This window comes from Tenrec ecaudatus, chromosome 1, assembly GCF_050624435.1.
Source record: "Tenrec ecaudatus isolate mTenEca1 chromosome 1, mTenEca1.hap1, whole genome shotgun sequence".
NCBI lineage: Eukaryota > Metazoa > Chordata > Mammalia > Afrosoricida > Tenrecidae > Tenrec > Tenrec ecaudatus.
The window spans coordinates 212,814,668-212,842,652 of record NC_134530.1 but is presented as its reverse complement, the minus strand read 5'-3'; the positions used below and the strand labels follow the sequence as shown (position 1 = coordinate 212,842,652).

General features: G+C 38.4%; 1 protein-coding gene across 1 annotated transcript in view; it reads left to right on the top strand.

The window, feature by feature from the left end:
- Positions 1-27,985, top strand: part of KCNT2 (potassium sodium-activated channel subfamily T member 2) — a 486,995-nt gene that overhangs the window by 240,215 nt on the left and 218,795 nt on the right. Inside the window, exons 9-12 of the mRNA XM_075540516.1 lie at positions 11,254-11,434; positions 12,608-12,772; positions 18,412-18,548; positions 21,493-21,556. Coding sequence (XP_075396631.1) covers positions 11,254-11,434; positions 12,608-12,772; positions 18,412-18,548; positions 21,493-21,556 — 547 coding nt within the window. The remainder of the gene's footprint in view (positions 1-11,253; positions 11,435-12,607; positions 12,773-18,411; positions 18,549-21,492; positions 21,557-27,985) is intronic.

The following is a 27,985-nucleotide window of genomic DNA, read 5'->3' as shown; positions in this document are numbered from 1 at the left end:
ACATGGTGGCAGGGATGGAGGTTATGCATGGGAACAGCAACGTGGACTTCCACTCACCAAGGTTGACTTGGCCACTGCCACTGCTGAGTGTCCCATTTGCCAGTAACAGAAACCAACATTAAGTCCAAGATATGGGACAGTTCCTCAGGGTGATCAACCAGCAACTTGGTGGCAGGTTGATTACACAGGACCACTTCCATCATGGAGGGGACAGCGTTTTGTTCTTACTGGATTAGACACCTACTCTCGATATGGACTTGCCTTCCCTGCACACGATGCTTCCTCCAAAACTACTATTCGTGGACTTACAGAATGCCTCATCCACCGGCACGGCATCCCATGTAGCATTGCTTCAGATCAAGGAGCTCACTTTACAGCAAATACAGTGTGGCAATGGGCCCATTCCCATGGAATCCACTGGTCATATCATGTTCCTCATCATCCTGAAGCTGCCAGCTTGATAGAATGATGGAATGGGCTCCTAAAGACACAATTACGGCACCAACTAGATGGCAACAACTTGCGGGGCTGGGGCAATGTTCTCCAGGAAGCTGTATACGCTCTAAACCAGCGGCCAATATATGGTTCTGTGTCTCTAATAGCCAGAATCCATGGGTCCAGGAACCAAGGGGTGGAAGCTGGAGTGGCACCACTCACTATTACTCCTAGTGATCCCCTTGCAGCATTTTTGCTTCCTGTCCCAGCAACCCTGTGTTCCTCAAGCCTGAAGGTCCTGGTCCCGAAGAAAGGAACTCTCCCACCTGGAAACACCGCACGGATTCCACTGAACTGGCAGCTGAGAATGCCCCCTGGGCACTTTGGACTTCTCATGCCTTTGGATCAACAGGTCAGGAAGAGTGTCACTGTACTAAGTGATGTGATTGATCCTGATTAGCAAGGGGAAATTGGACTGGCGTTACATAATGGAGGTAAAGAAGAATATGTATGGAATCCAGGAGATCCCATAGGCCGACTCTTAGTGCTACCATGCACTGTTATTAAAGTAAATGGTAAGTTGCAGCAACCCAATCCTAACAGGACTTATAATAACCCAGACCCCTCAGGAATGAAGGTCTGGGTCACCCTGCCAGGCCAAAAACCACAGCCAGCTGAGGTGCTTGCTGAGGGCAAAGGTAATGCAGAATAGGTAGTAGTAGAAGTTAGTTCTACCTATCAATTACTGACCACGTGATCAATTGAAAAAGCGAGGTTTGTAATTGTCAATGTATTTTCTTTGTATGTGATTATTGCATATATTTCCTTTGTTCAGGTATAATATATCAGATATAATTTGACTCAGTGTGTTTTCATTTATATGTATTATAGATGATTGATGATAGTATGATTTCATTAATGTCTGGAAATTATATAAGTATGTATTGGTAAAGAATTGTGTACAGGTCTCAGGTTGACAAGGGGCGGATTCCGATAGTTTATTGTTCCAGCCTGGCTGATAAACACAAGTAGGATTAACTGAAGGGCAGAGGGATAAATGGCTCTGTGAGTCTCGCCTTGCCTTGGCTGTTCTGTGCCTCAGTTTAAAGGGGTACGCTACCTGTGGGATGCCTAGCCTTTGGACTGTGTCACTGTAAGTTGAGGTCCCTTTAAGCCCACATGATTGGAATGTTTGTCTCTGGAGCTGGGGACCGACAGTTGATTACAGTTGTGACCTGCCTGGATGTTTGCTGCCTGGGTATATATAGCCTAGCTCTCTCTACAGAAAGGGACTGGCAATTGGCGGCTCTCAAGCCTTAAAGGACTGCTAGTGTCTCACTGCTTTATAATTTAACTGTTAATTTCTTATATCAGCTATCTGTATATAATTTAACAGTTCATTTCTTATATTATACATCTATCTTTATAAATATATTTTTATATAATTACTAGAAATCTGGTTTGTCTCTCTAGGGAACCCTATCCAACACAGCCCTCAACAAGATCCATTGGCACACAGCTTGTATTGTTGGTGTGAGACATACGAACAATTGTTTGGAATGTAAAGGACTAGGAAGTGTTTTGTTCTGTTGCACATAGGGCCACTATGTGTTGAAATCATTTGTTATATAATTTGATGGATTAAAAATTATGGCCATGATATGTAGCCCCTCTCATAACAAAATGGACTTTATTTGTACAAACGTCAATCTCTGCCAGTCGATGACTATTTTCACCAATATTAGAGTGGGTAAAAAAAGTTGAACATGCAGTTCCCACATCTGTTATCTGGGGGTGCTGTCCAGAGACTACAACTAATTGATAATTAGTAAAGAGAAGAAGGCAGATTGAACACTCGGAACACCTCAACCACAATCAACAACCCTTGAGCATGGGCGTGAAGGCCCTTTGGGTTTTCAGCTGACTCTCTCAGTGTGTGCAGCTGCCTTAATGGTCCTAGAGGAGTCACAGAGCCCCACTCAGTGAGAAATGGCTACTGTTTAAACCAGTTGGTTTTGAGGTTTGCTCTACCATAAGAAAAAATAGATACATTTTGAAAATTTGCAATCTAAGATTTGGACATAATTTAACCAGTTCTTTTGCTCTTTCAGAAAAATTTTCATAGAGTGGCTACTAGGCAAGTTGTCCTACGTTCTGTAATAAATAAAAATATGAATACAAAATAATTGTCGCTGTCAAGGGAGTTGTTAGTTTTGTTGGGACTATAAGCCACTTTAAATATACTTACCTCACTTATTGACAAGCAACTTTAAATATACATACCTCACTTATTGACATGAATATGTTGTTAAAGTGAAAATAAGCATTATGAGAAAATGGATCATAATCACATCAGATCACAAAATCAAGGGTGATTACATAAAAAAAAAATCGCCAAATGTCACCATTGCTTCACTGCCACATTATTTTATAACTGCCAAACAACTTTCCCTTTGCACTTCTGTGTTAATTACTGCCAGGCATATGCCATTAATGTGCAAAACAATTGAATAGTAAATTTATCTATTTTCTAACTGGAAAATGTTGGATAATTAGATATAATTGAGAAGTATGTGTAGATATTCTTCTAATAAATTAGGTTCCGAAGACATGAACGTATACACTTTGGCAATCCAGAAGAAGAGCACCTATTTGGGGTTCAAAGAAATCTGGATGAGGAGTTCAGAGTTGAGCTGCCTGCAAACTGCCATTTAATTAATTCTGATTCTGACTCATCTCTCAAAAAAAATGGCATTAAAATCGATTCCCACTCATAGCGACCCTGTTGGAAATGGTAGAACTGGCCCTATGGGTTTCTTAGACTGTAAATTTTTTTCCAGCGTTGCTTCCATTTATTTTTGGTCATAATTTTTTTCAGTCTCTTACATGATTGGACACCTATTTTGATTTAAAATTAAGTCACAACTGAAGAAACAGGCGTTTGTGTTTCTAATCAGTGGACCAAGCTGTGGAATCTTAACGCCTGAACAAGGGCTACATCTTTACCTTTCCATTGCACGGATCTCCCGTTGGTGATGCCCGGCCCATTGCAGCAGGGTCCCCAGTGGGTCCTGGTGCCAGACAGGGTGGCACAGTGCCTTTTGCTCTTGAGGCATTCTGGCACCTGAGTTCTCCTTCCAGGGCACCATCCCACCCTGAGTCCGACCTTCTCTGGCGGGCCTGGCCAAGGAGCTGCTTTGGCTGCCGGAGCCTCGTTCTGCTGAATCGGATATTCCTGCAGCCGCATGGATATTCTTTGTGTCACTTTTCAGTACTTCTGTAAGCAACGCGCTCTGCAGCTTTTGCCTCTCTTGTTGCGAAGTCTTTAACACGGCCCCAAAGCAGGCTTCTGTAAGGTTATTGTAGGTTCCAAGAAATTCTTTAAACTCTTTTATCTGAGAGGATTCTGGTATTTGGGCAGCCATATTTTGGTATGTTGGAGTCACCTTTTCTGATGCATGAGTTGCGTTTCTGTTCTGGAATAACAGTTTCTCAACCTTTTCTTGGGTGACTCCAGCAAGCCCCAGGTCTTACTTAAACACAGGTTCCTGCGTCCCACACTAACAGAGTCTGGGCACATCCCTGCCAGTAGAGTTTGTGGGTGGAGGATGATCAGGGTCACAGTAAGCGAGGAAGCAGGAGATAGGTCACAGGATAGGAAAGAACTCGGGGGGAACGGTGTTGGCACACACACAAAAAATCTGGACTGTCACTTTTTACTGCAGTAGAAAGCCCTGTGTTTCTCTCTCAGAGTGGCCAGCGGTTTCAAACTACTGGTCTTGCAGTTAGCAGCCCAAGCTTAACAATTATGCCACCAAGACTCCTTGGTTCTGACACCCAGTGACCCTGGATAGAGTTTCCAAAACGGTAGATCTTTGTGGGAGCAGACAGCTTCATTTGTCTCCTGAGAAGTTGGGGGTGAGCTGGCGCAGTTTACCTCAGTGCCACAGTGCTACCAGTGCCACCAGTGTTGAGGGAGAACTTTCTAAAGTAGAGAAATTGTGGCAGGCAATGAAGTGGAAGGGCTTCCACATGAAAGAAGTATAAATTGCCCATCTAAATTGGAAGTGAAAAGGGAATGGCTCAAGAGAAGCTAGATTAGATCTCCATGCTGGCTGCGACGTTGTTATAGGTGTCCTACTGCACGTGCTGTTGTGGTGTCACTGAGTTGGTCGAGACCCATAGCAACCCTGTGCACAACGGACGAAAACACTGCACAGCCCTGAACTGTCCTCACGATTGTCCCCATCCCCAAGCCCATTGTTGCAGCCGTGCTCTCGATCCATCTCTGGCGAACTTGCCTCTTTTCGGCTGCCCTTCTACTATACCAAGCCTGGTGTCCTTCTCCAGGGACCAGTCACCCCTGACAACACGTCCACAGTACAGAAAAGGAACTCTTGACATCCTTGCCTCAAAGGACAACTCGAGCTGGACTTTTTCCAAGATTTTGTCCACTTGGCAGCACATGGTCCTTTTCAGTATTGTCCAGCACCACTATGCAAATGGAGCCATTCCTCTTCATCCTCCTCTTCAATGTCCAGCAGTCACATGCATATGACACAATGGAAACACCATAGCTTGTAGCGGGTACTCCTTGGTCCTTAACGTAACATCCTTGCTTTCCAGTATTCTAAAAAGTCTTGTCCAGAAGATTCATCTAATGTAACACCTCGTTTGATCACTTCTGCTGCTTCTGTGAGCATTGATTGTGGATCCAAGCAAGACAAAATCCTTGACAACTTCAATGTTTGCTCAATTTATCATGACTTTACATCTTGGTCTAGTTGTGAGAATTTGGGTGGTCTTTATACTATACTGAGTCGCAACCCATGCTGAAGGTTACAATCATTGATCTTCACCAGTAAGGGTTTCAATTCTCACTTTCAGGAAGCAAGCTTGTGTCATCTGCATGCAGAAGGCCGTTAATAATCCTTCCTCCAGTCCTGCTGCCACATTCTTCTTCACATAGGCTAGTTTCTCCATGATTTGCTCAACATACACATGGAGCAAGGATGGCGAAAGGATACAAGCCTGATGCACACCTTTCCTGATTCTAAACTATGCAGTACACCCTGTTGAGTTCACACAACTGCCTCTTAATTACGTACTACCTCTTACAGGCTATACCAATGCAGAAATTAAGTACAGAAGAAGAAGCCATTCCACATTCAATGGTTTTAAACGGCACCTTTTTTTTTTTTTCAACTATTGTAATGCTGGCCTCTGGAAAAACTTTTCTGCTGATCTCACATGTAATTACTATTTTGACCTTGATAATCTGATAGCTTGGTTGTGTAGTGTTCTTGAGTTGGGCTGCTAGCCACAAAGTCAGCAGTTTGAAACCACCATCCCTCCCTAGTGGGGAAGATCGAGCTTTGTAAGCCCATAGTTACAGCTTCGGACGCTCACAAGGGAAATTTTATGCTGTGTGTAAGATTGCCCGGAGTCAGCATCCACTCCATCACAGTGAATATTACTATTCATCTGATATCATGATTAGAACTGGAGGGCCCAAAGCGGTGGCTCTCAACCTTCCTAACGCCGCAACCCTTTCATGTAGTTCCTCATGTTGTGGTGACTCCCCAACCATAACATTATTTTTGTTGTTACTTCATAACCGTAATTTTGCTACTGTTATAAATTGGGTGACCCCTGTTAAAGGTTGTTCAACCCCCAAAGGGGTCGCAACCCACAGGTTGAGAAACCCTGGCCTAAGGTCTCTCCAATCACCAGGCTGCACCCTTGACTTCTCGTTCACTTCACCAGTCACCTTTCAGTATACTCGGCTATTACGATCCAACTGTTCCTGAGATCCAAGGTTTCTATGCATTCTCTCTGGAGAAATCCATGTGTATAGTCACCTTTTGTGCTGTTTAAAAAAGTTATTTTCTATGAACAAGTTGTGGGTCTTGCAAAACTCAATTATAAAATCTACAGTGTAATTTCTATCATTTACTAAGACCATATCTTGACTACTGTTTTTCCCTCTTTGTTTCCAACTTTTGCATTCCAAGCATCAATATTGCCAATGCATCTTGGTTGCATGTTTGATAAATTTCATACTGAAGACTTTGATAGAATTCTTTGATGCTGCATCACTAGTTTCAGTGGTTGCATAAATTTGAATAATATTTGTACTGATTGGGATTCTTCATGTGTAGACAAACACAATCCTCCCATACACAGCTTGGTATTTCAAGGGGGAGTGTGAAAATGTCCTTTCTGATGGGGAATGCAACACGATTTCTCTCAATCGTGTCATACCCGGCATAGAAAACAGTGTGATTTTCAGATTCACAATGGCCCATACCAGTCTGTTTCAGCTCACTAATGACTGGAATAATGGTCTTTATATATTCCAATTCATTTTGACTACTTCAATCTTCCTTTTTTCATTCTTTGTACATTCTAAATTCCAAATATAAATTTTTGCTTGCAGCTTTCTTGAAAGAGTGCAGCCAATCTGTACCTTAGAAGTGAGGATGGCAGCACTTCCCTCGTGTACTTTGCATATTAAACAACAGAAACCTGTACTTGGAGAGGGAAATGACACTTGATTGAGTGAAGCAAAAAGAGGATGGCGCTCAGCAAGTTGGGTTGAAATGGTTCCTGCCACAAGGGGGCCAAATGTAGTGAGGATGACACAGGACAAGCTCTCAGGACTGACTCCAGGGCACCTTACGAAAATGACAGGATCACAGATGACAAGGGCAAGAACTACACAAGGTCTTTCAAAACCTAGGCTCTGCAGCCCACCCAGTGTCACAAGTCAAAGACGCCTAGAAATCAACTTTGCATTTTGATCAGAAGTAGAACAGGATCACGTTGCAAAGGGGAAGAGGTACCGGGAGACTTTATTCACTGGGAGCTATTTTAATGATCGGTTGCATCATGAATTAGAAAGTTTTATGTAGGTAATAGGAATCCAGTTTTTTTGACCAAGGATTCACATATTTAAACTGTTTTAAGAAGCATCAGTATTGCCTTCATGAATACCTTATAGAAAATGAAGGAGAGCCTGGAGATCAGGAAGCATATTAAAATATTTTATGCTGAATTAATTCTTAGTTACATTTATATAAATGAAAATATACATTTGATCTATGATCAGAGTTAGACTTTTATGTTTTGGACATGCAATATGTAATAAACCCTCAGTGAAGTTTACACTTCATTTATAAACTGCTTACATTGCCAAATATTTATTATTTTAAATAAAATGAATAATAAAAGTGAAAGACATACAACACAGAAATGTCTGTCATTATCAAGTACCTTTCTCTTTGGTTGCCTTGTGGCTTCTTCTGAATAGTTTCGTAATTCGTTTGGCAGCAATGCATTCAAGCAGCTGAACTAATACTCTAATATGAATTCACTCATTGGTCTTGGCATGTTTATGACCTGGCAATCCATGCTGAATTCCTAAACATAGAACAAGGACGATTAGGCCAAGCCATTCAGGTGTCCTGGAGGTCAAAACAAAATAAAATTCAAACCAAAAAGCAGCACTTTTTGCCTCCAGTATGAAATGATCCCAGGAACCTCCTCAACTCTCTTCCCTCTGGTCCTCCGTTGACTCACCGCCTTCTCTACCACTTTAGCTAGCTCAGCTGGTGCTTACCATCTTATACTTTGTATTATTTTTCAATCAAATAAAAATGTATGATATGTAATTGGGATGAATAGGAGTGATAGTCTTAAAAAATAAGGAAAATATTATTGCAATTTAAATTTTCGAATATTTTTCAAGGTAACTAAACTCAATATGTTTATTGAGCATCTAAAGTCTATCTTTTTAAAAAACTGATTGAAGTGTAATTTAAAGGGTATAAAACTCATATGAAGTTCAGAATTGAATCATGTTTACTGTATTGACAGAGTTGTACAACCATCCCGACAATACTGAACTTCAGGAAGCATATTAAAATATCTCATGGTAATTTAATTTTAGAACATAGCCTTATCTCATTCCCACCGGCAGCCCTAATTGGCTTTCATTCTTTTCTCTCAATTTTCCATAGCACAGGCAGTTTTCCTTCAGACTTTTTCACTCAATACATTTTTGAGGTACTCTGATGGTGTAGCATACATCAGTACTTGGACACTTTTGTAATGCTGAAGAATATTTCACTAAGTACTATTTTAAAAGTGTATTTTGTAGATCTCGCTCTAATATTTCATAAAATATGTGCATTTGCTCACCTCAATTTTAAAAAAACAGCAGCTATGCTATCTCCCAGGCTATTTTGACAACTGTAATAATTTCTATATGCTTCCTTACTTTCAGTATAGTGGGTTATGTGTTGGACTGCTAGCTGCAAGCTCAGCAGTTCGAAACCCCCAGCTGCTCTGAGGGAGAGAGAAGACTCTGCTCCTTTAAAGATTTGCAGTCTTGGAAACCCAGAGGGCAGTTCTGCTCTGTCCTGTAGGATCACCATGAGTGGGAATCAACTCTCTGGCACTAGGTTTGATTTGATTTTCCCTACTTTCACACTTTGTGGGAGAACAGTTTTATTAGAAGTTTATCCACATGTGATACAATTCAGTAATTCAATCATATCGAGAAGAGCTGTCAATTGTCATCATATTCAATTCTAGGACATTTACGTCTTCGTTGTAGTCATTGTTCTTCATGTATTTTTTCTAATTGTGATAAAAATATACAGCACAGAACTTTCTCCAGTTCCACGACTACTACTTGTATAATTTAGTGTCATTGATGATTCTCTTCATGCAGTACAGCCTTTATTGATATCTTTTTCCAAATTATTCTGCCACAAATGACCTAAACACACTGCCCTTTATGCAAATCTCTTTATCCTCTGCCTGTGGTAAGCATTGGTCAAGTTTTCCCCACCCCCATGGTTTTCTTGATATAGTATTCACATATGATTTATTTCCATGGTAAGGTCAATTTTTAAATGAGTTGTATAATTACAATCAGTTCTAGTGCTCCCTTTCACACGCCTGCAATCATTTTTGGCTTCCCCAAGTTCCCTCACCCCTCCCCATTTCCCATGCCCCCACATCCCCTATAAACACTTGCATCAGTTATTATCTCTATGCATTTAATTTTTTCTGTGCTGTACAAACTGGGAAACCCAACAGAAAAAATAAAAACAAAAGCAAAATAAAGTGGTAAGAATAAAGTAATGATAATATAGGATAAAAACCGAAATAATGAGTAATAAAAAAAGGCCACTGTCAATATTTCAAAAGACAGGGAATACATTTTTGTCATGCAACAAGCAAGAAATACGTGAGCCTAGAACAAAAACAGGTTGGGTCAAGTGGGAGGGCAACTGACCGAATATCAAGTTGGATCCAGCGTCACCAAGTTTACAATGACCTTTATATAACAGTAAAGCTTTTCGAGACACTTCCTGTGGCTAGTGGGGATCTGCCAGTGGCTTAATCTGACAGGATACTCTGCAGATGGCTTTGGGCTCCCGCTGTCCTCCATAGCCTTCTACAAATCAAGTGTTCAAAATTTAAGCTCGGATACTTTCCTTTCGTTATATGTGGATTTCATTATGGTCAATTTTGTACCACACAAGCTGGTGTGCTTCTTTCATGTGGACATAGTTGACTCCTTACTTAAATTCTTCACCACACTTGGCTGTAGTATACTAATCTTCAGTGATCACTTCATACAGGTGTGTGTGGAGCAGGGTCATGTGATCAGAACTGTTCTTGGATTGGGTCTAAAGTTAAGTGGGAGCCCAGAACCCATCTGTTTCTCCACAAGTTATACATGATTCTGGTTTTCTTTGGCAGTCATATTATGACAAAATCAGAACCCCAAAAGACCAACTACACCAACCATAGTAACAAACCAACCATCAAAAATACAAACCCAAAGCAAACAAAAGGCAGGAAAACAAAATAAAAACACAAACAAGTAAAACTGTCAATCATTCCCCTGGGGTAGAAGGCTATTGCGCTAGTGTTTCCAATGGACACAGTACTCTGGACACTGCTGGTATGAGGAGTCTCTTCGAGTACAGTTCTTCGGTGAGCCGCAGCCCATGAGTTGTTGCCCTGCAGGTCGATCTCCAATTTGATTGAGCTCAGTTTACCCTAATCATGGAGATTGACGCCCAGCGGAATCTCCCTGGATCAATTCTTACAAGTGCAAATCCTTGTCCATCAGATCTGAATGGTCATAAAACTGCAAGGGGGGCATCAAACTACTATATATATGGTGAATCGATGTCCCTTTCCTTTGGACACCCACCAAGACACAGTTCCCCCCAAGGTCCAATGACTGCCACTTCCACAGCACTGGATGGCCACTCTCTGTTTCCCTGCCCACCAAAGAACGCCAGTCCTCAGTGATTGGTCCTTTTAAGGCCCTTATTATCTTTGGACATTACTTGGAAATTGTTAATGCCTCAAAATTTTCATATTTATTTACATAAAATTTCCTACGAATAAAATGTCCTTTTTTCTTAATTAAGAACAAAAAAAGAGATTTAGGAATTTCTAGACTATATGTTGGTTACAAGTGTATTCTAACTGTATGTTAGTCACCAATAAAATTCAATGCATTGATTCAATATATGCTTTTAAATTATACTTTGTGATTTTAGAAAAACACTATTGGTCAATTATTAATCAAAATATGGATATACAAGATTAATAATGGAGTAAATATAAGCTGAAATTGCATTTTGCTGAGGAGAAAATACTCTGCCAAATATTAAAAGTCCAATGAATAGTGACTATAAACGGTTTTTACTTTCAAAAGAAGAGTTATTTGAAAAATAATGTGTCTAATATGAACGTTTTAACCTTAATGCATGTTTGTTTGTTTAGCATTTGTGGAATCCAGCATCTGGAGCGGATAGGAAAGAAGCTGAATCTCTTTGACTCCCTGTATTTCTGCATTGTGACATTTTCCACGGTGGGGTTTGGGGATGTCACCCCAGAGACATGGTCCTCCAAACTCTTTGTCGTTGCCATGATCTGTGTTGCTCTGGTGGTCCTGCCCATACAGGTAAACATGTGTTGCCTTCCACAGCCATGTGCAAACTTTATTAAATAAAGTCCTTGACACTTAATACATTAAATATTATTTATACAACAATAATATATTGGCACATGCATTAATTACATCGTACCCTTTATTAACCTTGTCTCAGAAATTTCTTTTTACATTCTATATATTGCCATATATAAAAAAATGCAGGTCAGTTTGTTTGTGCTTTACTAAAAAAATGTCAATTATAGATAGTTGACATCTATTTTCAGTTTTTCGATAGGGTACTTAACTATACGGTTTAACTGTTTTGTATGATAGCATAGTTTTTATCTAGAATCACATATCAAGGAAGTAAATTTGAGAAAGAATGGTTTATCTTCATTCTCAAAAAATAAACCCAAAAGCCACATATGGAAAAATGGGCATTGCATAGGCTGCTGAGCAAAAAATCTGAAGATGGTATGTATATATTTTACATCCTTTTGGGTAGTACAGAGAGAGGTTGCAAAGGAACAGAGATAAAAATTAGAAATATAAATACTTTCCAAATATTTTCTGCAGGGAGCCCAATGTGCCCATGGATTAGCAGAGCCAAAGAGAGATATACCAAGTGCATATCAAACCTCCATGTCCATGGCACAGTCTTTGACCACAATTGATCTAAATATACCTCCCATAGCTACGACTATGGCATCGCTCCATGTTCTCCATATTTCTTCCTTTCTGACATCCTCCCTTGAAAGCTTTACTTCCTCCAGGACCAACTTCTCTAAAGCTATAAACAATCTGGCCTTGTATCTTGTGGTAAGAGTATCTACCATTTAATTAATGTGGGGGAATTAACATAAGAATATGAAAGAAATGTGCATGAGGTTTTCCTTCCCACTTAGCAGATCTCATTTCATGGCTATACACTTTACTGGGCATAAAACAGAAGCACAAACCTCTTAGTGATCTGTTTTGCTATAATAGGGAAATCATGTTCCTCTGTTTCCTTAGAGACCTGATGCCCTTGGGAGGCATTTGCAGGCTCTTTGGCAATCATCTGAAGCTCTGTTGTTGAAGAAGCACTGGTCATTGAGTTCCATCTAAGATATTGAGTATATCTAATAAACAGCAGATATATTGCACTGTCTTTTATCCTCATGTCCAATGATTGTCATTTTCCTGTAAAAATATATATTGCAGTTTGAACAGCTGGCCTATCTGTGGATGGAGAGACAAAAGTCGGGTGGGAACTACAGTCGACACAGAGCCCAGACGGAGAAGCATGTTGTTTTGTGTGTCACATCCCTGAAGATTGATTTGCTGATGGACTTCTTAAATGAGTTCTATGCTCATCCAAGACTACAGGTACTTTTCAACTATATTATGCACTAATCATATCGAGTAACATATGTGATTAACTGATGAGGCAGCTTACTTTCTGCAGGTTTGGTTTGTAAACAAACAACACTTAGAAAGAGTAAATGAAGACCTACTGTTATAATGAGCAACATAGAAAAATGCTGGAGGAATACACAGAAAAAAATTTTTTAAGTTTCCGTCTGTGTCTGTCTATGCTGTAAAAGCAGATGGAAAGGGTTTCTTTGAATTGAAACGATTTTCTCTTCTTTGAGTAAAGATGCATCATATTTTTATGCAACAGTGAATTTAACATAAAATATATGTACAATATAACAATGAAACTGCCATTTAAGGAGCAGCTGCTCAGTGAAAGACTGAAGAATTTTGTCAGGTTTGACTAAAAGGAAATTTGGAAGTCCCCTTTGTACTTTTGCTTTTTAGACTCTGGGTCTATTTACAGTGGCAGTAAATGCTGAAAATTGGACCCTAACTAGCTGAATTGAGAACAAGGGTTGAGAAAAATTCCTTTATCTGTCTGTGTAGCTCAAATCTTCATGTAAAACATTAACTTGATGAGGTAGTGGCCTCATGTATTTTTAGGCAAATTCCTTTCTTGCGTAATACACCAAGCCTAGCCCAAACAGCAAAGAACCATTTGAAGAGCTTTCATATCCTCAATGAATTTGTGTCAAAATTTGGAAAAATTCCTCAAAGATCAGCATAATGTTGAGAATATCCAATTATCCTTCTCTTAGTAAAAGGTAAAGAGCTCTGTTGGCATGTAGGCCAAAAGTGGAACTGCAAGGTTTATAGTTCAAATCCACCAATGACTTCCAGGGTGGAAAGTGGGGCTCTCAGCTCCAATAGGGATTTTCCATTTCAGAACCCTCCATAAGGAAGCTGCAAGCTGAAATTGACCAGGGACAGTGTTTTGTTTTGTTTTTATTTCATAAGTAAAAAAGATTGATTCATAAACATTTTGTAGATCTTTAAAAATAATATATTTTTTCTTCAAAAGCTTAATTTATCATTGAGGTCAAAATTATACATTATATGCTTTCTATATATAATGCATTTTTACTTCCGTTTAGCAAATCCTTGTTTATATGTGATGGTTCATTGTTTTAAATTGCATATTCATATTGGGTAATTTTCAGTTTGCTCATTATGTTCATTAATGAAAATCTATTTTGGGGAAATTTCGATTCCAGAAAAGATTTTAAAAATTCTTTTTTTAATATCCACATAGAAAATTGTTATACCTCTAAATAGTCTCAGATGATATAGTTTAAAATGATGACATGAAAATATTTATGACATTTTTATTATTCTGTAGATTTCTGAACCATTTTATGACTGAATGCCTTCACTATTTCCTAAAGATTAAAATTTTCAAACTCTTATCTAATCTTCAATGTCAATATTATTTTTATGAATCCTTACCCATCTTTCATTCACTAGAAATCCAGAATCAGCAATTCACAAATAGAAACTGGCTTTATCATATTTTTATTCTAAAGCTAATACATTAGTAATATTGCCTATAAGTTAGTGTTGATTTCAAGATCTGCCTATTGCTGTACTAAGGACTTCATAGTATGAATAATAGGCTGCTGTTGATGGTAATGTTTGCGACAGTTCTAGATAAATGTATTGAAATTTGAAATTTTATCTGTTTTTGAAAATTATAGACAAAACCTATCTAACATATGAAGGTAAGTGAAAAAGTATTGCTACCAGGATTACCATTCATACATCCAAAATTTTATTTCAAGAGAACAATGCTTAAAGACGTCCCTGCAATCCAGGGGATGGCCGCAGACAAGTTCTCTTCGTAACATGTTTGTCTTACAGTCATTATAGTGCTTACAAAACAGAAGCCTAATCCAAGCAGTAGTTTTTGAGGGATCTCTTGAGTCAGTTAAATTTGTCAGAGAAGGCAGAGAAGTTTATGGTTGCAGTTTCGGGGCATTTCAACGGGAGAACATTGGTTGGCTTCCTCCAAGAACCCAGAATGATCATAAAGGAGCGTTCTTGTTGCTAGGGACCATTGAGTTGGTTCCAATCCATAGTGGCTTTATGCACAATAGAAGGAAACACTGCTCAGTCTTATGCCATTTGTTCCTATACTTTAGTACAGTTTTGCAACCATTGTGTCGATGTATCTCCTGGAGGGCCTTCCTCTACTTTACGGAGCATGATACTGATCTCTCCTGATAATATGTCCTAAATGTGTAAGACAAGGTCAACATACTTGCCTCCAGGGAACAGTGTGGTCATACTTCTAAGCCAGGTCAGGTTGTCCTTTCAGCAGTCCATGTAGCAGTACTTTCATTATGAATCTCTAGCATCAAAAGTCAAGTGCATCTATTCGTCTGTGAGCTTCCTTATTCAATGCCCAGCTTTCACTGCAAATACCAGGGCTGGGATCAGGTGTACCTTTGTCCTCAAAGTAACATCTTGGCCTTTCAGTACTCTAAAGAGGTCTTGTGTAACCAATTTACCTAAAGCAGCCTCCCTTTTGATCTCTTGACTGCTGCTTCCATGAGCATTGATTCTGGATCCAAGCAACACACAATCCTTGACAACATCAACATTTTCTCTGTTTGTCGTGTTGTCACCTATTAGTCCAGAATGTTGCATTTTAAGAAAATAAAACATTCTGTGATCCAGGGAAAGACCATGAAAACTGACTGAGGAATGTTTTTCCATTATGGCAAAGCACTTACATGTTCTTTTTTTTTATTTTACTTTTTTATTGTGCATTAGATGGCAGTTTGCATTTTAGACAATCACTTCTATATTTCACAACTGAAACTACATAATAATTCTCCCTTAGTTTGCCATCCCCTCCCACATTTTTCTTTCTTTTCCCGTTTGTAGAATACTATCTTCCTCCTTCACCCAATTTCACATCTGTCTACCTGCTTCTATTGCTTATCCTTTTTCCTCCAACTCCAGGTGACCATAAACGTCTCTTTATTTTGGTATGAAACTTTTGTTTTGTGTTTTCTTTTGTAACAGTGGTCTTACAGAATATTTCTCCTTTTGTGATTGATTAACTTCACCCAGCATAATGTTCTCCAAATCCATCCATGTGGTGAGGTGTTTCATATTTCCATCATCTTTAGCAATGCATAGTGCTCCATTCTGTTTATGTACCAAAGTTTATTTGTCCATTCTTCTACTGGTGGCCATTCACAAACCAAGAAACATATGTAAATGGAAGAATATTCCGTGTTCATGAATGGGAAAGCTTAACATTGTAAAAATGCCAATACGACTCAAAGCAATCTATATATATATAGCTAAATCCTGATCCAGACCCCTATATGCTTTTTTAAACAAATGGAAAAGCTAATCACCAACTTCATATAGAAAAGAAAAGGATCAGAGCGTTACGTAGGAAGAAGAACTAAGCAGGAGGCCTCTCACTTCCTGACCTCAAAACCTACTTCACCGTCATGGTAACAAAAACAGCTGGATACTATCACAATCATAGATACATAGCTGATTGACATGGAATAGAGAACACAGAGATACATCCACCCGCTTATAAACAATTGACAAAGGGCCAAAATACATTAAATGGGAAATTGAGGTCTTTTTAACAAATTGTGCTGGCAGCGTTAGATTTCAATCTGCTGAAGAAGGGAACAGGACTCATACTTCACTGCATATATTAAAATGAACTCAGTATAGATTAAACACCTAAACATGAACCCTAGGACTATAGATATCATCCATAAGAAAATCAAGACAAACTTCCCTGGCCCTAATATATAGCATAACTCCATTAGCAAGCATGACAGAAACCACCCACAACAGAAGACAAAGCCGATGGCTGGGACCTCCTAAAATAAGAAACTTATTATGTGCATCATAAGACTTCATCAAGCAAATAAAAGAAAACCCACAGACGGGGTGGGGCAATTGACCGTGATACATCAGATAAGGAGCTAATCTCTAAAATATATAGAAAACTGGAGAACCTCAACAAGAAACTCAAATAAATCACTTTAAAGATGGGGAGATAACATGAACACAGTTCACTAATTAAGACATCCAGATAGCCAACAGCAAGCACTCGAAGAAATGTTCGAGATCATTAGCCATTTGAAAGAGGCAAATCAAAATCAATGCAAGATGCCACTATTTATAGCCAAGTTAAAAAGGAGAGGGAACAGGTGTTGGCGAGGGGGCACGGAGATTGGAACCCTCACACTCTGCTGGGGGACTGTAAAACCGTGCAAGCCTGATAGGAAGTGATGTAGTGCTGCCTCAAACATTGGGAAACAGAAATACCAGTGACCCATCAGGTGACCCTGAGTATGAACAGATATATGTGCACCCATGTAGTAGGAGCCCTAGTGACATAATGGCTTACATGTTGGGCTGCTAACAGCAAGATCAGTAGTTCACACCCACCAGTTAGTTATTCTATAGGTGAAAGATGAGGCTTTCTACTCCAGTAAAAAGTTATAGTCTTTAAAACCACAGGGAAGTATGACTGTGTTATAGGCTCCTTATCAGTCAGAATCGACTCGATGGCAGTGAGTGTCTTAGTTACCCTCGTGGCAGCACTACCATACACCCATAGCAAGAATAGGGATGCACTTAGAGTCACTGAGGGCTTGTTTTTGGAGGGTAACGTTGGATGTCCTAGGAAAATTTTGAGGGGAAACATTACCCCAGTGCACCCCACAGCCCTGCTCTTTCACACTTGTTTTTGTTCCCCACACACAGGCCGTTGTAGAGGAACATGATTTGAGTTCCTCCAACCCAGCCAGACTCTGCTGTTGAGTCCATTCTGACTCAGAGCCAACCTACCGGACAGAGTAGAACCGTCCCTGTAGTTTCCCAGATCATATTAGACCCCAAAACCTCCTCATTCTCCCTTGGACCAGCTGATGGTTTCGAATTGCTCTTTTTGCAGTTAGTCGGCCAACTCCTAATCCTTTGCAAGTTCCACCAGAATGCCAAATTTCCATTTTGACATGGAATAATGAGCAGCACAAAATTTTTCTGTGAAGGGTTAACGCTCTCCTATCAGGTTGAGCTCAACTTACAGACGCTCAATCAGACAGCGTGTAGACCTGTTCCCTAGGGTTCCTTATGCTGTGAGTCTTTACAGAAGCAGGGAGCCTCATCTCTCTCCCTGTGGAATGGGTGGCAGCTTCGAACTGTCGGTGGCGGTATGGTTAGCAGCTCAAAGTATAACCCACAATACCCGCAGGGCCACAAGGTGGGGCGGGGTGGGGAGAGAATTAGAGAGATGCAAACTATTTGAGGTCTCAGAGGATGTTAAAACTGCCTTTTTGATGTTGTGTTAACCTACGGTCACTGAATTCCATGGGAAAGGGTTCCAGAGGTGGAATCACTGGTTTTACAAATACGTAGACCTAGACGGAAAACACATCAAAAACCAATAGCTTCCCATTTGATAGTTTGGTTTAGTAAAGGTTTCTCTGATTTTGTAACAATATTTTAAATTAATCCTCCTATAACTAAGTTTTAGAAATTTTATTTATTAACAAGAAAGCAGTTTCATTGTATCACATTTCAAAATTTCTTTGATTTTATTGAGCACTATAGTATTTAAAAAATTAGTGTTTCTGTCTCATGGCATATTTTGTTTTGGATAGGATTATTATGTGGTGATTTTGTGTCCTACCGAAATGGATGTGCAAGTTCGAAGGGTGCTGCAGATACCAATGTGGTCACAAAGAGTTATTTATCTTCAAGGTTCAGCCCTGAAAGATCAGGACCTACTGAGAGCAAAGTAGGTATCAGTTTGGTTGTTTTGTTTTGTTTTGACCCTGCAGTAAAGTGTCAAGTGCCTTATTTTTCTCTGTATATGTTTTAGTTATTTCCCATATTGCAAAATATGCTTCAGTGCATTGGATATAGACTTAAGTCAGGCTATTGAGGAGCCCCGCTGGCATCGTGGTTACACACTGGACTGATAACCTCAGTGAGCAGTTTAAAACCATCAACAGCTAGGTGGGAGAAAGAAGAGACTTTCTACTCTTGTAAAATGGAAAGAGCCACAGTGTCAGAAACCCAAAGGGGTAGTTCTAACCAATCCTACAGGGTCACTATGAGTCGATGGCAGTGAGTTTGGTATTTTTAGATTATGGTTGGATGCCGTCAAGTTGCTTCCAATTGGTAGAAATGCCCTGTGGGAGAGTAGAAATGCCCCCATGGGGCTCTGAGTCTGTCACCGTTATGGCAGCAGAGCGTCTGATCTGCTGGGTGAGTTGGATTTGCCAGTCGTTCAGTTAGCAGGCAAGCCCTTCACTGGTCGTGCCTCCAGGGCTCCTGCACTTAGTTGTACTGCTAGTTAAGCTGAAAAGCAGACAGTTCACACCCCTTTTCCATCCTATCATCAGTGAAAAGATATTCCATAAATCATGCCCACACATCCCACAAAGTATAGTATGGTGCGATTGTCTGAAACCATCAGAAATTATCTGACCTATCCATTTTCATACTATTAAAACTGAGCCCTTCTTTTGTTTCACAAATACATTTTGGGTCCAAACATTATATAAGATACAGAAAGAGTGTGGTTGAGTATTTAAATTTTAACGAGTTTTGTTGTGCATTGGGTAGGTATTATAAGGGATAAGAGACAAAGAAATCTCGGGCTACGAAGAATCAGAAAAATGACAGATATTAATTCATCGTTCTCTTTTAGTTAAACGTATGTCAGCCTACCCAATTTAAGGTGACATGCCACTTAAGATTTGTCACAGGTTCTTCGGGGTTAGTCACATGAGCCGAGTAAGAGGGCAGACTGCAGAGCAGCATCTATAATTTCTGAAGCTAGGACATAACCTTAACAGAGGTGACTTTGCTTGAGGTTTCCCATTGATATTACAGTCTTTCACATCTTCATTCCTGTCCTGGAGTTTTGCTATATGTTGTTGCAAATTTAAAAATCTCTCTGAGTTTTCTGGCACGAGTCTGGAGTAACTGTTTTATGTCGCTGTTGTTTGGTTGGTTTTCGCCTAGAATCTAGGGCGAGGTGGTATGCTCGAGCATGAGCCTGTGTGTGTGTGTGTGTGTGTGTGTGTGTGTGTGTGTGTGTGTGTGTGTGTGTGTGAGAGAGAGAGACAGAGAGACAGAGAGAGACAGAAAGAACAAAAGGCTTCGCAGCACAGATTCCAAGCCTTCTTTTTAGCTTCATTCTGCAAATAATGACTAGCTATCTAGTAACAGGAACCTCTCTGACATCACTTTAGATTTATATGTAGTATGATCATGTAACTGAGATGTTTTCACTGCTTTAATAAATTAAGTAATGCCACTAAACTGTCAGAATATAGTGAGTGGCACATAATCAGAAAAATAAACTTCTTTGAGATGATGGTCATCTTTTTGGTGGATTAAATTACAGGACATGTGTTTTCATTATACATATAACAGATTCTCCAATATTTCAGTCATACTCTGGTTTTTATTGGGTCCTTTTACTAACTATATTCACTGTGTGACATAATCTAATACCATTCTTTATACTCTACATTCTTCATTTATTGCATAAGAGTGAAGTTCTTTGCAAGGGAAAATAGCAGTCATAATTTGGTCATAAGGCTTCATGTGATAAATCGAGGCATACAGGTCAACCTGAGTTATTAAATTCAAAATTAGTTGCTATTTGGCACTAATACAATGAATTTGTTATTAATGGTAATAAAATGAATATTTACCAAATAAGTCAGGTTTACAAAGTTCGAATTATTTTTTTAATGATACTCCAAAAGATGGGTAAGAAAGATGTTTCAATAACAAGATCATCCATTTTCAAATACATTTATAACCCTAATTTCATGTAAAAGTTTTGGGATTAAATGTTAACTAATACACTCTTCAAAATAATTCCCATGCAAAGAACAATGAGTAGAATTTTAAAGGTCAGTTGAATGACTTTTAGATAGCTTTGTAATGAATGATGTCTGGAGAATGGAATTATACATGCAGATCAACTTAATAACCTTTGCTCAACATTTCTCTTCAACTATTTGGCTTATTCAAATTGCATGGACTTGTATTTTTCCTCTCAGTAGAAAATGTTGTCTATAATATTTGAAAAGTGTTGTTTTATCACTGTGAACTAAAATGGTAAATATTCACGTGGTCAATTTTCTTCTAATTTTGGAAGCAAATCAGCCTTAAGTTTGGGAGGCATGAAAGGCAATCACTAACTGTTCATTATTGAAGAAATGTAGAATGTGTATGTGTGGAAGGAGTTTGGGGACAATCTGATAATATCCTCTCCAGGGCAGGTATTTGTGCAGGAGATTTTGACTCCTGAGTGACTCTATTTTCTCTCTTTGTTTAATTTAAACATTGCAGTCAGAATGCAGTTAATCACTAAATGAAGGCCAATACAAGTCCTTTAATTTAATTAGGTCATATTCATGAAAATATAATTAAATATCAAGAAATAAATAACATGTGGCTTTTGTTTTTTGTTTTTACATGCTGTCCTTATAAACTACTCAGTTACATAGTAAATGGTGAAAATATATATATATATACATTCCCTGCTCTTAGGACAGATTCATTTCCATGACCTTCAACTTTTATTTAAGCATGAAGATACATTTAATTTACATGTGTGTAGCTTTCTATATGTTGACTAGGTAATAAAGTCCCGATTTTCAGGCAGTCTGTGGGTTTCCCAGTGGGTGATGAATTGTTTTTCTGCCTGCATTCAGGATGGACGATGCTGAGGCCTGTTTCATTCTGAGCAGCCGATGTGAAGTAGATAGGACATCATCTGTAAGTTTCTAAAATCACTTTTTGTAAGTTATGCTTTTCCTTTCGGGATATTCTTAAAATTTGATTTTCTAAAATCTGCCACCATGAAATATTGGAGACTCAAAGAAAATATTCTAAATGCAACTAGGTACTTATGAGGCACTTTTGTCATGAAATAAGGGTAGTTGCATTTTTTCTCTGGCAACAGAGTATATTTCAAATGCATTTCTACTACTATTGGCTGTTCTGCTGATCAAAGCGCAGTGAGTTCTAGATAAACAGAACTATATTTGTTCCATCAAATATAATTTATGCTAACTAATTTTACTTAAATGGCCTCAATTTCTTCAACTCTGAAAAAAAAAACAGAGATGGACTAGGCATACGACTTTAGAATTAATTGAAGATTTTTCAAAAAAAATGTCCAGTTGTAAAAGTTCTACTCAAAGCATCTGAGGTGAGACTTTGGGCTCTATATTTTTTACAAAGATTCCCCAAGGAATTATGAATCAAGCCCATCTTAGGAACCATTGGTTTTAAAGATATCTGACTTATTTTATATGTCTAAAGTTGTATAGAATCATAACTAAATTGTAACTTCCTATTTTTAGATAAAATTTTTATTGTTTTTAGGAAATGCCTTATTATGTATGTTGATAGGTCCTGGTACTTCTTCTGTGTCTTAGCACACATGTGTATCTTTGGCTACATTTAAGGAACCCTGACTAATGAGAGCACTTGGTAGTTTCTGTATGGTCTTGGGGGAAAACTTTAAATCTGCATGAGTCTATCTAACACATATTCTTACTGTCCCAGGGCATCTAGACGGCATTCTCTCTCTCGTGGCTTAGGACCATGAATCCTTACTGTGGTTAACTATCTGGTGTTCTCACTTTGTTTAAGCTTCTTGTTCATTTTTTTCCCATCAACTTCCTCAACCTCAATTTTGATGGATATAGAAACCAAAAAATTCATTATGCAGATTGTAATATTTAATTAAAAATATATATCTTTAAAATCCATCTGCTTCCATTCTTCTCTACAGTTACTGTTGAATATAAGTTTAATTCTCTTGGATTCCATGTAGTAGGATGACCAGCCAGACCATTGCTCTGAGATCTTCTTTCAAACCTTGAGCCTTGAGAACACGGGTTTCCTCAAGTCACCTGTCAACCTAGCAAATGCCTCAGTGAGACCCCTGTGCCGTAGACATTGCGGTCTTTTGAATTGTCTGAGCACAGTCACTCGTAGGGACTCTGGGACAAGGTGAACTACATTTCGAGTTTCCAAGGCTGTGAACATTTGCAGAGAGATTGGGCTCGTGTGCTGATGTTAGGGTGAGCAGCACGATGTGTAATCCACGATGCCACCAGGGCGACGGGCTCCAAGTTTGATCTGATGAGATGTCAGCGACCTTCATTTGACTATGTGCAGTCAGGTCCTAGAAACAGAAATGCCCTGGTTAGATTGGAAGTTATGTCTCGTAAATTATTAATGCAGTGAGCTAAGCACTGTGCTGCTAAGTGAAGTGGTTCAAAGCCAGCAGGTGTTTTCTAAGAGAAAGATGAGGCTGTCTGCTCACATGAAGATTTACTGTCTGTCAGCTCCTCTGCAGCATTCTGCCATGTCCTATAGGGCTACTACATGTTACAACCTCTTGGATGGCAATGAATCTATTTTGGGGTTTGCTTGTTGTGTGAATACACAGTTCTGGTAGCATTGGCATGACAGTTAGGGGATAATAGTCTCTGGAAATACTTTAGCTTTGGGAGTATTTTTGATTCCTTAGCCAGTGTATTCCCCCAATTTGCCTACATAACAAATATCCACAATTGACTTTTATCAGCTTAATATGATATTTGTTTTAACATCAACTTAATCATATTAGACCATTCACAGGACACTTATACACTTTATTCAATGATTGCTTTCTAGGTTTGGCATAATAGCCATTCCAAATATATTTACTAAATAAATTTTAACAAAGTCTACCTAACATTTCCATGATTATTTAACTTCTATAATTATGAGTCTTGTGCTCTTCCTAGGATAACTTGGTTTAAAATACTTGTACTCTTTTGTTAGTGCATTTATATAATATGGAAGGGGTATGGATTAGAAAGTAACTAAATAATGTTTTCTAGAATAACTTGTCCTTTACCATGTGAATTTTGAATTCTCCATCGAACAAATGTATTCAATTTCCTCTTGATACTCTATGAAACTGACAGGAAGTGAAGAAAAATATTTGCACTCACAGGGATGAAGGAGATGGTAGATGAGGCAAACTTAGACTATTTTGGAAGCTAGAAAGCAGATGGATGAGTGGTAGCTGACTTAACAGAAGGAAGTCGGAAATCTGTGCAATGGAACTGGAAACCTCTTAGGAATTGGAGGCACCAGATGTGCTGAGGGTTGGACGAAACACAAGAATGGTGGGTAAATGTCTGTATGTAGAACAATTAGGCTTGCCGTGAATAGACATGGCTGGTTACTTTCCCAATCCAGGGAGAAAAGGTTTGCTTTTTGAAGGATTTGATTCAGAGAGACTCTCCACGTGGACACACTGAGCACAACTGAAGGTCTGGAAAGGCTAAAACCAGAAGAATTAAGACCAAGCTGGTTCACACCTTATAAATAGCTCTGAGGACCCCAACAGGAAAGGCCGCATCTTCACTGAGTCAGGTTAGAAGGAATATTTTCTGGAGAAAATGGTCCATCATAAAAGAAAAACTATACATGCAAATGTGTGTATTGTATGTATATATTAAAATCTCTGATTTAAGAAATATCCAAGATACAACAAAATTGCACACACAGCCATCAGTTTGTTTCTTTTGTATTTCTTATAGGTAATAAATATTACAAACAAGCTACAGGGCATAATTGACTGATATCATTATTCTAAGATCTTCACTTACAAATGATCAATGTTCTTATTTCTAATTCTAAACACTCCTATAAAAACAACTTATGTCAGAATTGACTTATGTTTTATAATATGTATACATCAGGACATGTATATTAATTTTGCCATGGTCCAATCAAGTATCCTATACTGATAATTTTACAGTAATATAAGAGAAAATACAAATTTTCATCCATGTAGGCCTCAAAGGCTCTTGAGTATTTCAATCCTAGAACAGGGATTGAGACATTTGAGGAAAATGGCGGGGAGTTTGGTTTGGGATGAGAGAAGTTAGTGGGTTGCCACAAGTCAGAATCAGTAAACAATAAGGATGCAGTCATTGATGGGCAGCAATACCGCTCGTCAACCAGCAACCAAGTTTCCCTCCAGTCCTAGCCTCTCAACCGCATGGTCACTTGGACCAGAAGGCCCCCTGTCGCTCTGCCTCACTCACAGTCCCATTTGTTTTGTGATTTCCTTGCCTAGGCTCTGGTCTCTAGTTCCTTTGCTTTCTCCCGTAGTCACTATGTCACAGTCTCTGGAACCTCAATGTAGAGAGAGTTCCCAACTGTGCTCTTCCTATGGTCCTGGGAGTTTTCTGTGTGCCTGAGGTGAATGTGTCCAAGTCACAGAAGAATGGCTTTGATGGATGGGTGGTTTTGTCTTTCAGCAGACCATAAAACAAACTCACTGCCACTGAGTTGACTGTGCCTCATGGATACTATAGGGCAGGGTAGCACTGTCTCTGTGAGTTTTTGAAGTGGTAAGTCTGATAGGTACAATCTCATCACTTTCCTGAGGAAAGGATGGTGTTAACAAACTATGTGACCTGCTCCATGCACTCCACTAAAATTAGGATTTAATCTCACCTTAATTCTGCCCATTAGAAGAACAGAGAATTCTCTCCAAAATGAGATTCTAGCCAGAGGCATAGAATCTAAAAGTATAATGCATTATATAAGGAACTATGGCTAGACAAGCCATATTAATTGACTACATTTTTTAATATATCTTGTCATATGTCATGGAAATGATAATTCATAGCCACTCTTTGTGGGTTCTGAACTGCCAGTAAGGTCTATCCAGCCCAACACGTAACAACTCCACCTCCACATTGGGCTGCGATCTGCATGGTGGGCAGTTGGAAGCCACCAGCTGCTCCGTGGGAGATAGACAGGTTTTCTACTGCTGTCAAGAGTTACAGTCTCAGAAACCCAGGTGGGTCGCTAAGAGTCCACATCAGCTCAATGGCAGTGAGTTTGATTTAAAGATTTATTTAGAAAAATGTAAAAACTTGGAAAAGAGCATCGCTCATTCAATTGCCTGCTTTTGTCAAGGGCATCGTATTGCTGGTAATGAATGTTCTTCTATGCGAGCGTGATTGTTAGGGAGGCCTGGAATAATTTGCGGGACTATAACATTCAATGATTTTCCACAGAGGTTGATTCCAGGGTCTCCACAGTCGTTCCCCACTGTTGGGCTTACCCTAACACATGGCTGCCACGCTGTGCAGCTTCATCTGTTCTCCAGTTGTTTAAAATAACTAGACCAAACTTAGTTGTTTTATAGGGACTTTTTGTAAAGACTATATTGGTGACCACCTAAACACATGGTCCAGATATTAATAATCCTTTCTCAGTCAAGCTATTTTAATTACCTTGCTCCAATTAGTTCTCATTGGGAGGTAGATGGCAAGAGAGGATTAGCTTCTCTTCTTTTATGATCACCTAGCTTTTTCATAATTTAAATTTTTAATGTTCACTACACCTTTCCTGTATTTCAGTTAGAGGAAAATAAACTCTTCAGAATTTTACCCTTAATATTAAATCCAAGTCACTCTTTTCATGAGCTTTCAGAGAACAGCGTGCCGTGGGAGGTCGAGAATCATGGTATGCTTTTTACTTGCTGGGTGGCATTGCCTTTAGCAAAATCTTTCTAATTTTAATCAAACTTACATTAAATAATTGAGTCCCATGGGAAAACTATAGGGGATTATCTAGAGACTTTCTTTCCCTCCTATAAGGTATAGTATTTCTTAATATACATAGACTGAAAAACAGTGTTAAACCTGATTATAGGATTTAAAAGATAAGCATGTAGACTCCTATTTTACTGGTACAGTACAAGAACAAGATTGAAATGTTTTAAAAATCAACTTTTTTAAAATGGCCAAAAATATAAGATTAATTTCATAGACCTTGGGAAAAATTTGCTAAATAAGTAGAAATTGGACAAAAATAAAGATTTCCTCCTTTAAATTTAATCGCAAGGTTATATATATAAAATTAATTAACAATAAGTTTATGATTTCTGAAGGCTGTCCAGTGAAACCTGTCAGAACTAGAACATAATGAGGCTGCTTTGGTTTTCCAGGTCTCCAAAGTGCTTTCTTCTTTGGCAAGATGCAGGTTGACACTTTTAGAAAAGTTAATTTCCTCCAGTTTATTTTGGGGTGAAATACTCAGATTTTAGTGTGCTCTCTCTGACTAGCTTTCTCCTTAAACAGGTTCCAGATTTCATAAGTTTTGCTTTATTTATTTTGACTAAATTTTAAAATAGTTTTTTTCTCAAATAAAGATCCAAATCTCAATTTTAATAATTTTTTCATATGAAAATTTTTTCTTCTATGTATTGCAGAATGTATCCATGACTACTTACTGCATATAAAATGCATTTTGTAGATTTGTATAACTGAATTTCTAATACCAGGTGTGCTTTTCATTTTTTTATTATATGTGCTATTAATCATTCTGCCATATTACAAAAATGGTCTTTTGGATTAGTTTACGTGACATAGAATGAGTTTGGATAATGTTGTTTGAGCACCATTTCTGAAAGGTGCATTCAGATATTAATACACAGTCTACAACACAAATTAATAAGTTCATTTTCTTTTTATAGCAACAATTTTATGAACAGGCAGATCATTGTGAAGTCTTGAATTAGATTTTTTATTGATAGGAGGAGAGGCAGTCTGGATAGTATCAATTAAAAAACAGGTCTTTTAAAAGATTCTGTTATAGAATTAACATTTTTTAATAAAATATATTTTCATAAAATTTTATCTTTAATTAAAACCAGTGGGTAATCATGATTTTGAAAGTGTCATAGACACTGACTTATTAATTTATCTTTTAGATTTAATAACAGAAAGCATTTTTAAAACAAGTCATTAAATTGTAATTTCAGTGAAGTCAATATCTTTTCTGATGATTCTAGATTAATTTTAATTTAAAACAATGAATACTTAAATAATATATATTTACAACTGTAATAATATATGCTTTTTTAAGCACCAGGTTTTTTTTCTTAAAATGACCAAAATTTAACATTTTTTTAGATATGGCAGTCAGACGTTTATACAGAATTTGCATATTTATATAGGGTGTATTATTCAGTCAACAATGTGACAATAGTTATAGAAATTTTAGCTCCCTTGTTCAAGTTCCTGTAGTAAACAAAGTAGAGCAAGGATAATGAAAGAACAAAACAGATTTGACTTCTGTTGAGTAGGTTTTCAAGGGGCAGGCCTTTTGTGCACA